The sequence below is a fragment of the Schistocerca piceifrons genome, chromosome 8, assembly GCF_021461385.2.
Source record: "Schistocerca piceifrons isolate TAMUIC-IGC-003096 chromosome 8, iqSchPice1.1, whole genome shotgun sequence".
Classification (NCBI taxonomy): domain Eukaryota; kingdom Metazoa; phylum Arthropoda; class Insecta; order Orthoptera; family Acrididae; genus Schistocerca; species Schistocerca piceifrons.
This window is the reverse complement of record NC_060145.1, coordinates 53,781,863-53,796,593: the sequence shown is the minus strand read 5'-3', so window position 1 is coordinate 53,796,593 and position 14,731 is coordinate 53,781,863. Positions and strand designations below refer to the sequence as shown.

Here is a 14,731-nt window from a genome sequence, read left to right as displayed (position 1 = left end):
ATGATCGAACTTTGACCATAAGCGTAGCTACGGTAGTGAGTCAAATGATTTTCGGAAATGAAGAAACATTGCATCTATCTAGATGGCTCGATCCAAAGCCTTCAGTATGTCATATGAGAAAAGTCGGAGTTCGGTTTCACACGACCGATGTTTTCGAAAACCACTGTACTTGGCACTGAGGAGGTGATGCTGTTCAAGATCTACATCTACATCTAAATACATACTCCGCAATCCACCATACGGTGCGTGGCGGAGGGTACCTCGTACCACAACTAGCATCTTCTCTCTCTGTTCCACTCCCAAACACAACGAGGGAAGAATGACTGCCCATATGCCTCTGTACGAGCCCTAATCTCACTTATCTTATCTTTGTGGTCTTTCCGCGAAATATAAGTTGGCGGCAGTAAAATTGTACTGTAGTCAGCCTCAAATGCTGGTTCTCTAAATTTCCTCAGTAGCGATTCACGAAAAGAACGCCTCCTTTCCTCCAGAGACTCCCACCCGAGTTCCTGAAGCATTTCCGTAACACTCGCATGATGATCAAACCTACCAGTAACAAATCTAGCAGCCCGCCTCTGAATTGCTTCTATGTCCTCCCTCAATCCAACCTGATAGGGATCCCAAACGATCGAGCAGTACTCAAGAATAGGTCGTATTAGTGTTTTATAAGCGGTCTCCCTTACAGATGAACCACATCTTCCCAAAATTCTGCCAATGAACCGAAGACGACTATCCGCCTTCCCCACAACTACCATTATATGCTTGTCCCACTTCATATCGCTCTGCAGTGTTACGCCCAAATACTTAATCGACGTGACTGTGTCAAGCGCTACACTACTAATGGAGTATTGAAACATTACAGGATTCTTTTTCCTATTCATCTGCATCAATTTACATTTATCTATATTTAGAGTCAGCTGTCATTCTTTACACCAATCACAAATCCTGTCCAAGTCATCTTGTATCCTCCTACAGTCACTCAACGACGACACCTTCCCGTACACCACAGCATCATCAGCAAACAGCCGCCCATTGCTATCCACCCTATCCAAAAGATCATTTATGTAGATAGAAAACAACAGCGGAATTACCACACTTCCCTGGGGCACTGCAGATGATATCCTCACCTCCGATGAACACTCACCATCGAGGACAACGTACTGGGTTCTGTTACTTAAGAAGTCAGTGTTTCAGCTCAGAATATGCACTAACTTCTGCTACCCTTCATAAAGACGGGTGTGACCTGCGCCTTTTTCCGAGAGCTGGGCACGTTTTTTTTGTTCGAGGGTTCTATGATAGATTGTAGTGAAAAGAGGGGCTAACTCAGCCGCAAATTCAGTGTAGAATCTGACAGGGACCCCATCGGGGGCCAATTTTAGCGATTTCAGCTGTTTCTCAACAAATGAGTTGTAGAAATGAGTGAAACACTCGGCTTTGCTGCAGAGCGCTGTACTGTGCTGCTGCTGTTGCCGCTACCTTGCTGACCGTGTCGTCCCTACCTTGCAGATGCTGTGGACACACGTGGTGCTGCTGTCGGCGGCGTGCAGCGTGCTGGCCACGCCTCTGGCACGCGCCTACTCGTACGACAAGGTGCTGTCGCTGTCGCTGCTCTTCTACGAGGCGCAGCGGTCGGGCCGGCTGCCCGCCGACAACCGCATCAGCTGGAGGGGCGACAGCGCGCTCGAGGACCGCGGGCAGCGCGGAGAGGACCTGTCCGGCGGCTACTACGACGGTGAGTCGGCTCGCTGGTCCCTTGTAGTCGTTCTCATATACGCTATAGGCATGCGTATTCAAATACAGAGATTTGTAAACAGGCACAATACGGCGCTGAGGTCGGCAACGCCTATGTAAAGCCGGCCGCGGTGGTCTCGCGGTTCTAGGCGCGCAGTCCGGAACCGTGCGACTGCTACGGTCGCAGGTTCGAATCCTGCCTCGGGCATGGATGTGTGTGATGTCCTTAGGTTAGTTAGGTTTAAGTAGTTGTAAGTTCTAGAGTACTGATGACCTCAGATGTTAAGTACCATAGTGCTCAGAGCCATTTGAACCATTTTTGAGCCTATGTAAAACAATAAGTGTCTGGCGCACTTGCTCGATCGGTTACCGCTGCTACAATGGCATGTTATCAAGATTTAAGTGATGAAAGTTGTGGCCCGTCGTGGTCTCCTGACCTTCAGTGCTTACATGTTCCTCCCTCACAATCATGTTCCGCACATCAAGACGCTTCATTCGAACCCAAACTCAGTAAGATAAAGTCAGTGTTGTATGAATTCATGTAAACGATATGCAATTCACAAGTGAGCGCACCTTGGTTGAAATACTCGAGGCTGGCGTGCACACATACATTCCAGACACGACGGTCACAGAGGCTTTTAGTTCGGGAGAGAGACCGCACAATGGGTCGCCAGGCCCTTCAGAGGACGAGCCAGCCCGTGTCGGCCGGTGACCGCCCATAGCGGACAGCGTGGGCCCGAGTGAAAAGGGGGAACGACCCCGTGTTCGGCTTAAAAGCAAATTCCGCTACACTGTGTGGAAGCGGCCAGCCTACGCATTCTTTACACGTAGCACGCAGTTTCAGAGATTTTCACAGGGAGATAGCAAAACGCCAAACGCCAACGCTACAGATTTCCAGATTGGTCGCCTTAAACGAAACGTCATTCTCCCGTTTTAGAAGAGCAATGCTGATTAGCAGACGATATTTCTGAGGCCTTGAGCTGAAGGAATAATGGAAGAGACCGAAAGATATACCCCTTCACGTCTGGCGTGGAGACGCGCCGTTCCGTTGTCGCTCTTGGAGCGAGAACACATAACGAGAGCGTGCGCGCTCGTACGTGGACTCGAAAGAGCGAGGAACAAGTCTCTCCTCAGTACTTCACTGGGAGAGTACCTCTGTCGAGAGCGAATCAAAGGGCGACTCTATATTGAGTCCTTGCGATTAAGCGTTGTTCACTGTGTTGGCCACCACACTTATTGTGCGGTGTGAACGGATAGAATTATAGTTAAACGCCTGCGAGCGAATTTTGAGTGGCATCGCGGTGGACTGGTTATCTGACCAGTGTACCACGCCAATAGTTAGACTAGGGGCGAATAGGAATCCTTGACTTCATCAAGGCATAGGGAGAGTTTGATTGGCGAAGGTCAATCCAGATAGAACGAGAGTTATCTTCTTGCTCAGCAGCGAGCGGCGCAGACAGCAGTCATCGCAGCTTACAGTATTCTGCGCTAAAGCTATTGCGAGCCCCATATTTCCTCCACAACAGTACACTTCACTGCATTTCACATGCGACAGCCTCGACCGTACCTAGGAACATTCTAAAGGATAATTATTCAAGTTGAGCAGGCGCGCCACTCAGCCATTCTGCCAAGTCAATAACAATCTTAAACTTTGTATAGAAATTTCGTCAACGAATTCTATCCTCGAAAGGTAACTTCACATTCCAAAAAGAACCAGGATATAACTTCTTCAATTCATAACTAAAAGTGCCATTGTGATTTCGCAGAATTTTTGCAAAATAAATAATAACTTTCGTTAGTTCCGTGTTTTTCTTACAGTAACTAGCACTTCCCCAATACCCAAGTATCCCACTAGTTACGTAAGAAATTTTGTGAATTTTTGTGTCATTTCCTTACAGCGGACGACTCCAGAAGATATTTATTGCTGAAAGTTTATCAGGCATTTCTCTTTAGACCGTTAGGAGCGTCTGTCTGACTTCTGTAGTAGTGTGGGGGTGGGAATTGCATCTTGCAGGAGCCACAGGGTAAAGGGTACATCTCAGATTAATCCGTTGCGCAGAATAACAGAATAATAGATCTACCCCACACCTCAGAAAGTCTCTTCGGGTTTGCTGCCGGATCCTAAAATCAACTTGACTCGATATTTCGGCGATCCAACTGGTCGCCATCTTCAGGAAAACGCTGCTTCTGCTGATGAGTCCCGCCGAGAACTGACGCCAGGCTCCAAATCGACGTCCTGTAAAGGCCACCGTTCAGTACACGGCGTATGCGCCGCCCATCACCGTTGCTGCCCTCCAAGATAGGGATGTGGCGCCGCCCTTAGTGGAACACTGCTGGCAACGATATATCGCACTCAGGGCCGCACCGAAGAACGTTCAATTTTGATGCGAGATGATACGGGATTCCACGTTTTGCTGAGAGGAAACCCATTGTCTCTGTTGATCAAATTATCAGCCAACCTAATTTCAATCGCCTCTTCATAGATCCTAAGAGTTGTCATCCACCACACCAACGCAGTGGCGTCCTTAGGACTTTGGTACGGAGAGCATATGCCATTTCCGACGCGTACAGCTTAACCCAAGAACTTGAGCATTTGATGGCTGTTTTTAAGGAAAATGGATATTCCGAGAAGCAGATTCGTCGGGCTATGGAGTTTGGACCATCTTCGGAGGTGTATGAAGAGGAACATAGATCTGTGGCCTTTCTTCCTTATGCTGGAAGCTTATCGTTTAAGATTGGACGAATTTTAACGAATTTTAACATTAAGATTGTGTTCCGTCCACCTTCTAAGTTTAGGGCACTGCTCAGCTCTGTGAAAGATGATTTGGGGCTTAGGAAATCCGGTGTGTACAAAATTCCGTGTCAATGTGGGAAAGCTTACACTGGCCGTTCGATTCGCACAGAGCAGGACAGGTGTGTGGAACATCGCCGTCATACGAGGCTGCAACAGCCGGAAAAATCGGCTGTAGCAGAACACTGCTTACATGAGGGACACAGTATGAAATTTAATGAAACTGTGGTAGTTGCCAACATCTCCGATTTTTGGAACAGTATCTATAAAGAGGCGATTGAAATTAGGTTGGCTGATAATTTGATCAACAGAGACAAGACGTGGAATCCTGTATTATCTCGCATCAAAATTGAGCGTTCTTCGGTGCGGCCCCGAGTGCGATATAACGTTGCCAGCAGTGTTCCACTAAGGGCGGCGCACCTCCCTGTCTTGGAGTGCAGCAACCGTGATGGGCGGCGCATACTCCGTGTACTGAACGGTGGCCTATATAGGACGCCCATTTGCACCCTGGCGTCAGTTCTCAGCGGGACTCATCAGCAGAAGCAGCATTTTCCTGAAGATGGCGACCAGTTGGATCGCCGAAATATCGAGTCAAGTTGATTTTAGGATCCGGCAGCAAACCCGAAGAGACTTTCAAGATTTATTACGACGGGAAAGCCTACGTAATCACAAGATTTAAGTGAGTTTGAACGTGGTGTTATAGTCAGAGCACGAGCGATGGGACACATCTCCGAGGTAGCGATGAAATGGGTGTTTTCCCGTACGACCATTTCACGAGTGTACCGTAAATATCATGAACCCGGTAAAACATCAGATAACCGACATCGCAGCCGCCGGAAAAAGATCCTGCAAGAGCAGGATCAACAGCGATTGAAGAGAATGGTTCCACGTGACAGAAGTGCAACCCTTCCGCAAATCGCTGCAGATTTCGTTGCTGGGCCACCAACAAGTGTCAGCGTGCGAACCATTCAACGAAACATCATCAATATGGGCTTTCGGTGCAGAAAGCCCACTCGTGCACCCTTGATGACAGCACGACAAAAAACTTTACGCCTCGCCAGGACCCTTCAACACCGACATTGGACTGTTGACGACTGGAAAGATGTTTCCTGTTGGGACGAGTCTCGTTCCAAATTGTATCGAGTGGATGGACGTGTACGGGTAAGGAGACAACGTCATGAATCTGTGGACCCTGCATGTCAGCTGGAGGAGGCTCTGTAATGGTGTGGGGCGTGTGCAGTTGGAGTGATGTGGGACGCCTGATACGTTTTGATACTTCTCTGACAGTTGACACGTACATAAGCATCCTGTCTGATCACCTGCATCCATTCAAGTCCATTGTGCATTTCGATGGATTTGGTCAATTCCAGCAGGAGAAAGCGACACCCTGAAAGTCCTGAATTGCTACAGAGTGGCTCCAGGAACAGTCTTCTGATTTGAAACATTTCCGCTGGGCACCAAATTCCCCAGACATGAACATTATTTAGCATATTTGGGATGCCTTTCAACGTGCTGTTCATAATAGATCTCCACCCCTTCGTACAGCTCACCATCTGCAGCATCGTCGACAGGACTGACTGCGGACCTTTGGTACAGAGCCGAGTGGAGGGTCTGAATCAGAGGCTGAGACGGTTCTGCGACCATGTGGGCTGCAGATTCCTCGACTTGCGCCATAGGGTGGTGGGGTTTCGGGTTCCGCTGGATAGGTCAGGAGTCCACTACACGCAACAAGCGGCTACACGGGTAGCAGGGGTTGTGTGGCGTGGGCTGGGCGGTTTTTTAGGTTAGATGGCCTTGGGCAAGTACAGAAAGGGCAACAGCCTCAACGGGTGCGGGGCAAAGTCAGGACATGCGGGGACCAAGCAGCAATCGGTATTGTAATTGTCAACTGTCGAAGCTGCGTTGGTAAAGTACCGGAACTTCAAGCGCTGATAGAAAGCACCGAAGCTGAAATCGTTATAGGTACAGAAAGCTGGCTGAAGCCAGAGATAAATTCTGCCGAAATTTTTACAAAGGTACAGACGGTGTTTAGAAAGGATAGATTGCATGCAACAGGTGGTGGAGTGTTCGTCGCTGTTAGTAGTAGTTTATCCTGTAGTGAAGTAGAAGTGGATAGTTCCTGTGAATTATTATGGGTGGAGGTTACACTCAACAACCGACCACCCGACTCAGCAGCGTTAGTGGCAGAACAACTGAGAGAAAATTTGGAATACATTTCACATAAATTGTCTCAGCATGTTATAGTCTTAGGTGGAGATTTCAATTTACCAGATATAGACTGGGACACTCAGATGTTTAGGACGGGTGGTAGGGACAGAGCATCGAGTGACATTATACTGAGTGCACTATCCGAAAATTACCTCGAGCAGTTAAACAGAGAACCGACTCGTGGAGATAACATCTAGGACCTACTGATAACAAACAGACCCGAACTTTTCGACTCTGTATGTGCAGAACAGGGAATCAGTGATCATAAGGCCGTTGCAGCATCCCTGAATATGGAAGTTAATAGGAATATAAAAAAAGGGAGGAAGGTTTATCTGTTTAGCAAGAGTAATACAAGGCAGATTTCAGACTACCTAACAGATCAAAACGAAACTTTCTGTTCCGACACTGACAATGTTGAGTGTTTATGGAAAAAGTTCAAGGCAATCGTAAAATGCGTTTTAGACAGGTACGTGCTGAGTAAAACTGTGAGGGACGGGAAAAACCCACTGTGGTACAACAACAAAGTTAGGAAACTACTGCGAAAGCAAAGAGAGCTTCACTCCAAGTTTAAACGCAGCCAAAACCTCTCAGACAAACAGAAGCTAAACGATGTCAAAGTTAGCGTAAGGAGGACTATGCATGAAGCGTTCAGTGAATTCGAAAGTAAAATTCTATGTACCGACTTGACAGAAAATCCTAGGAAGTTCTGGTCTTACGTTAAATCAGTAAGTGGCTCGAAACAGCATATCCAGACACTCCGGGATGATGATGGCATTGAAACAGAGGATGACACGCGTAAAGCTGAAATACTAAACACCTTTTTCCAAAGCTGTTTCACAGAGGAAGACCGCACTGCAGTTCCTTCTCTAAATCCTCGCACAAACGAAAAAATGGCTGACATCGAAATAAGTGTCCAAGGAATAGAAAAGCAACTGGAATCACTCAACAGAGGAGAGTCCACTGGACCTGACGGGATACCAATTCGATTCTACACAGAGTACGCGAAAGAACTTGCCCCCCTTCTAACAGCCGTGTACCGCAAGTCTCTAGAGGAACGGAGGGTTCCAAATGACTGGAAAAGAGCACAGGTAGTCCCAGTCTTCAAGAAGGGTCGTCGAGCAGATGCGCAAAACTATAGACCTGTATCTCTGACGTCGATCTGTTGTAGAATTTTAGAACATGTTTTTTGCTCGAGTATCATGTCGTTTTTGGAAACCCAGAATCTACTATGTAGGAATCAACATGGACTCCGGAAACAGCGATCGTGTGAGACCCAACTCGCTTTATTTGTTCATGAGACCCAGAAAATATTAGATACAGGCTCCCAGGTGGATGCTATTTTTCTTGACTTCCGGAAGGCGTTCGATACAGTTCCGCACTGTCGCCTGATAAACAAAGTAAGAGCCTACGGAATATCAGACCAGCTGTGTGGCTGGATTGAAGAGTTTTTAGCAAACAGAACACAGCATGTTGTTATCAATGGAGAGACGTCTACAGACGTTAAAGTAACCTCTGGCGTGCCACAGGGGAGTGTTATGGGACCATTGATTTTCACAATATATATAAATGACCTAGTAGATAGTCTCGGAAGTTCCATGCGGCTTTTCGCGGATGATGCTGTAGTATACAGAGAAGTTGCAGCATTAGAAAATTGTAGCGAAATGCAGGAAGATCTGCAGCGGATAGGCACTTGGTGCAGGGAGTGGCAACCGTCCCTTAACATAGACAAATGTAACGTATTGCGAATACATAGAAAGAAGGATCCTTTATTGTATGATTATATGATAGCGGAACAAACACTGGTAGCAGTTACTTCTGTAGAATATCTGGGAGTATGCGTGCGGAACGATTTGAAGTGGAATGATCATATAAAATTAATTGTTGGTAAGGCGGGTACCAGGTTGAGGTTCATTGGAAGAGTGCTTAGAAAATGTAGTCCATCAACAAAGGAGGTGGCTTACAAAACACTCGTTCTACCTATACTTGAGTATTGCTCATCAGTGTGGGATCCGTACCAGATCGGGTTGACGGAGGAGATAGAGAAGATCCAAAGAAGAGCGGCGCGTTTCGTCACTGGGTTATTTGGTAACCGTGATAGTTACGGAGATGTTTAATAAACTCAAGTGGCAGACTCTGCAAGAGAGGCGCTCTGCATCGCGGTGTAGCTTGCTCGCCAGGTTTCGAGATGGTGCGTTTCTGGATGAGGTATCGAATATATTGCTTCCCCCTACTTATACCTCCCGTGGAGATCACGAATGTAAAATTAGAGAGATTAGAGCGCGCACGGAGGCTTTCAGATAGTCGTTCTTCCCGCGAACCATACGCGACTGGAACAGGAAAGGGAGGTAATGACAGTGGCACGTAAAGTGCCCTCCGCCACACACCGTTGGGTGGCTTGCGGAGTATAAATGTAGATGTAGATGTACGGTTACGGATTTATGGATAGTCATGGAGAATTCATGGTGTCAATTCCCTCCTGCACTACTCCAGACATTAGACGAGTACATGCCAAGTCGTGTTGTGACACTTCTGCGTGCTCAAAAAAATGGCTCTGAGCCCTATGGGACTTAACATCTGAGGTCATCAGTCCCCTAGAACTTAGAACTACTTAAACCTAACTAACCTAAGGACATCACACACATCCATGCCCGAGGCAGGATTCGAACCTGCGACCGTAGCAGGAGCGCAGTTCTGGACTGAAGTGCCTAGAACCGCTCGGCCACAGCGGCCGGCTTCTAACTGGTCCCACACGCGTTCACCGGGAGTAACGAAGATTATTGTTTAACGTTTCATCGACAGCTTTGTCATTAGAGACGGAGCAGACGCTCGGATATGGAAAGGATGGGGAAGGAAATCGGCCGAGACCTTTTCGAAGTGACTGTGCGGCATTTCCGTTAAGCGATTTGAACCGTCGTCCTCCCGAATGCGAGTCCAGTGTGCTGACCATTGCGGCACCTCGCTTGTTGTATCGGGGACAGGTATAGGGATTTCGCTGGCCATACGCGTACATCAGCAGCACGGATGCAGTTTGTTAGAGATATGTGTCACGCGTGGACGAGCAGTGTCGTGTTGAAAAGGAGCACCATCGTATTCACGCGCGAGAGGCAATGCGTAAGGGCGCGGGACGTTCGTGACATACAGCTGTGCCATCAGAGTCCAATCAGACAATACCAGCCGTGACCTCACATCATACGTCACAGCACCGAGACACGGGGCGCACGAGGTATACTGGTCCTGCAACGAACTTGTGACATCACACTAGTCGGCTCGAGGCCCACGAGAAAGACAGGCCGCGGCGCGTACGTCACGAAGGTAGGCCTGACCTCGCTCACTCGCTTAACTCAACGGGAAAAATGCGTTTCTGAACCTGTTACTTCGCAGCTGGGTGTGCACATACTAACGAGAATTGCATCTTCTACTGGAATCTGATATTATGAAGTGTTACTCATTACTAATCGTACAACAAGATTTAAAATCAATTGTCGACATAAATGGTAAAAGGCTTGTTTATAGCATTTAGTATATTCCGTGTAACAGTCCTCATTTCATAGATGATGTGGTGTCTATGCAACTGATAATCATTTTGGTATGATTTTAATTGTATTGTACCCCAGTACAGCCGCAACGAATTATTAATAGGTCTATGGACTCCCTATCATTGTAGGATTAATAACAGCAAGTTACCATAGTAGTGGATTCCAGCAGAAGATGCAATTCTCTACTGTACATTGACACTACTGACGAGTAAACAGGTGTAGAAACGCAGTTTGTCTGCTGAGTTGAGCGAGCTTGGCCTACCTTCGTGACGTACGTGCCGCGGCCTGCCTTCCACGTAGGCCTCGAGTCGGCTTGTCCGCCACACTTCGTAAACGCTCGGCTTCGTGCAGGGCCCACGGGAAATCAGTAGGTAATTGAAAAGGTACCCATTAAAGGCCGTAGTTTCATCCTGTACTCTCGAGAGCGTGGATGTATTTAAACGCGCAGTCAAGAATTATTAAATTTGTGTAAAATAGTTACTCCCTCCCCGCCGGTGACGGCTGCTGGCATTCGTAAGACCTGGTCTGTGCTGTGTCGTGACGTACGCGACATAACATGTCACTCTCGTTGGGCTCGACCTCACACCATGACGCCTGATGTAACACCGCTGTGCCTTCCGAAACACTGGAAGAAGAGGACCTCTCGCCGGTGATGGACATCCAGCGCAGTGCGGACGCATGATTCATCGCTGATTAAGAAGCGATGCCATTCGCCAGTAGTTCACGCTTACCGGTGACGGCACCACCCCGGAGGGAGCCGTTTGTGTTTTGGTGCTACTGCCAACGCTCTTTCCCTAGTGCGACTGCTGCGGGAAGACACAGAATGCTGAAAGCCAGTTACTTGTTTCCGGGTGGCAGGCGCAGACGTGATAGCGCTACGATGCGTTTTGTGCACAACACCGTAATTCTCTCTTGTGGTGGTGACGCTTGTTCGACCGGCACCCGGACGACGAGTGGGGCATATTTATTTTACAGCTGCCAACATGAGTAACGTAGAGGTAAATATCCTCGGAGTCGTTGGTTCAAATGGCTCTGAGCACTATGGGACTTAACTACTTTGGTCATCAGTCCCCTAGAACTTAGAACTACTTAAACCTAAGGACATCACACACATCCATGCCCGAGGCAGGATTCGAACCTGCGGCCGTAGCGGTCGCGCGGTTCCAGACTGTAGCGCCTAGAACCGCTCGGCCACTCCAGCCGGCTCCTCGGAGTAGTGAAGCAACTTAAATCACTTAATAAAAGCACGTCTTCTGCTCCATACTGTATACCAATCGGTTTCCTTTCGGAGTATGCTGATGCATTAGCTCCATACTTAACGACCATATACAACCGTTCGCTCGACGAAAGATCCATACCCAAAGACTGGAAAGTTGCACAGGTCACACCAATATTCAAGAAAGGTAGTATGAGTAATCCACTAAATTACAGGCCCATATCCTTAACGTCGATATGCAGTACGATTTTGGAACATATACTGTGTTCGAACATTATGAATTACCTCGAAGAAAACTGTCTACTGACACACACTCAACATGCGTTTAGAAAATATCGTTCCTGTGAAACACAACTACCTCTTCATTCACGTGAAGTGTTGAGTGCTATTGACAAGGGATTTCAGATCGATTCCGTATTTCTGGATTTGCGGGAGGCTTTTGACACTGCACCACACAAGCGGCTTGTAGTGAAATTGCGTGCTTATGGGATATCGTTTCAGTTATGTGACTGGATTTGTGATTTCATGTCAGAGAGGTCACAGTACGTAGTAACTGGCGCAAAGTCATCGAGTAAAACAGAAGTGATTTCTGGTGTTCTCCAAGGTAGTGTTATAGGCCGTTTGCTGTTCCTTATCTATATAAAAGGTTTAGGAGACAATCTGAGCAGCCGTCTTGTTTGCAGATGACGCTGTCGTTTATCGACTAATGAAATCATCAAAAGATCAAAACAAACTGAGTAACGATTTAGAAAAGACATCTGAATGGTGCAAAAAGTGGCAGTTCAACTTAAATAACGAAAAGTGCGAGGTCCTCCACATGAGTGCTAAAAGGAACTCGTTAAACTTCGGTTACACGATAAATCAGTCTAATCTAAAGGCCGTAAATTCTACTAAATACCTAGGTATTACAATTACAAACAACTTAAATTGGAAGGAACACACAGAAAATGCTATGGGGAAGGCTAACCAAAGACTGTGTTTCATTGGCAGGACACTTAGAAAATGTAACAGACTTACTAAGGAGACTGCCTACACTACGCTTGTCCGTCCTCTTTTAGAATACTGCTGGGCGGTGTGGGATCCTTAGCAGATAGAACTGACGGAGTACATCGCAAAAAGTTCAAAGAAGGGCAGCACGTTTTGTATTATCGCGAAATGTGGGAGAGAGGTCACTGAAATGATACAGGATTTGGGCTGGACAGCCGGCAGGAGTGGCCGTGCGGTTCTAGGCGCTACAGTCTGGAACCGAGCGACCGCTACGGTCGCAGGTTTCTATCCTGCCTCGGGCATGGATGTGTGTGATGTCCTTAGGTTAGTTGGGTTTAATTAGTTCTAAGTTCTAGAATGCTGACCTCAGAAGTTGTCCCATAGTGCTCAGAGCCATTTGAACCAATTTTGCAGAGTATCCACGTAGATGTACATGTAGATATTCGTTTTAGTGTGTTATCCGTAAAAAAAAAAGAACAGACCGAATGTCGCACATAATGAATGAAACAAATAATATTTTAACATAATTTCTAATGTTTTAGTAATAACTAAGCATCATGCTATTTAAGGGAGGAAAAATCTACATAGAATAACTACATTAAAGAAAGACATCACAGTAACTAAAAAAAAGGAAAAGTGTTCATACTACCATTCGGCCATCCGGAATCCAGAAGGCTCGCACTAGTGATCTACACTGCTGTCCAAAATTAAAGCAACAGACCACTATTTCCCTGTCCTGTGTCTAATTCACATGTCTGTACGATAGTGTTCCGCACGGAAGATGGCGTTCCGATCCACAGACAACCACTCCAACGATGACGTCAGAGCACAAAGCAAATGGGGTAGTGCTTCCCGGGTAGTCTCAAGCCACAATCGCTGTGCACACAGTCACAGACGGTGCAGTATGGCACAGAGAAGACGCCTACCAGACTCTCTGCGGTGGAGGGACAAAGGAAGAATGGAATCAAGACACTCGCAAACTGATGTGGCCAGATGGCTTAATGAGAATCGTTCTGTTGTTTCTCGGATGTGGCGACAGATAATAGAGACCGAAACTGTTCCCCAAGACCAGGGCAGGGCCGACCACGAGTGACATTAGAAAGAGAGGACCGTTATTTGGCAGTAAGGACACGACTGTACCGCCTTAGTACCGCACAGCAACTGGTATCTGACCTGCATCCACTGGACTTGCTGTGTCGAGGCAAACGGTGTACGCAGAGTGGCATTTACTGTCGGAGAGCTGCTGCATGTGTGCCTGTAATGGGTCTTCACAGAAGGGAATGTCTAGAGTGGTGTCGTCAACGTGTCACCTGGACTGTCGAAAGTGGACCAGTGCTCTTTTCATAGATGAGTCTAATTTGGTCTGGAGAGTGATTCTCGGCGGATTTGCATCTGGAGGGAACGTGGAACACAATTTCGGCACACAAACATTGTGGAAAGAGACCGGTATCGGGGAAGATCCCTAATGTTGTGGGCAGGGATTATCTTGACCTCCTGAACACCTCTTCATGGAATTGTATGGGTAAATTGGCGAGGTTTAACTCCTTTCTGGTATGCATCTGGAGGGAACGTGGAACACAATTTCGGCACACAAACATTGTGGAAAGAGACCGGTATCGGGGAAGATCCCTAATGTTGTGGGCAGGGATTATCTTGACCTCCTGAACACCTCTTCATGGAATTGTATGGGTAAATTGGCGAGGTTTAACTCCTTTCTGGTATGCATCTGGAGGGAACGTGGAACACAATTTCGGCACACAAACATTGTGGAAAGAGACCGGTATCGGGGAAGATCCCTAATGTTGTGGGCAGGGATTATGTTGACCTCCTGAACACCTCTTCATGGAATTGTATGGGTAAATTGGCGAGGTTTAACTCCTTTCTGGTATGCATCTGGAGGGAACGTGGAACACAATTTTGGGCACACAAACATTGTGGAAAGAGACCGGTATCGGGGAAGATCCCCAATGTTGTGGGCAGGGATTATCTTGACCTCCTGAACACCTCTTCATGGAATTGTATGGGTAAATTGGCGAGGTTTAACTCCTTTCTGGTATGCATCTGGAGGGAACGTGGAACACAATTTCGGCACACAAACATTGTGGAAAGAGACCGGTATCGGGGAAGATCTCTAATGTTGTGGGCAGGGATTATGTTGACCTCCTGAACACCTCTTCATGGAATTGTATGGGTAAATTGGCGAGGTTTAACTCCTTTCTGGTATGCATCTGGAGGGAACGTGGAACACAATTTCGGCACACA

General features: G+C 47.2%; 1 protein-coding gene across 1 annotated transcript in view; it reads left to right on the top strand.

Moving 5' to 3' along the window:
• LOC124711363 (endoglucanase E-4-like) overlaps nt 1–14,731 on the top strand; it is a 432,910-nt gene that overhangs the window by 274,527 nt on the left and 143,652 nt on the right. The window contains exon 2 of the mRNA XM_047241402.1: nt 1,507–1,732. Within this exon, the coding sequence (XP_047097358.1) occupies nt 1,507–1,732 (226 nt within the window). The remainder of the gene's footprint in view (nt 1–1,506; nt 1,733–14,731) is intronic.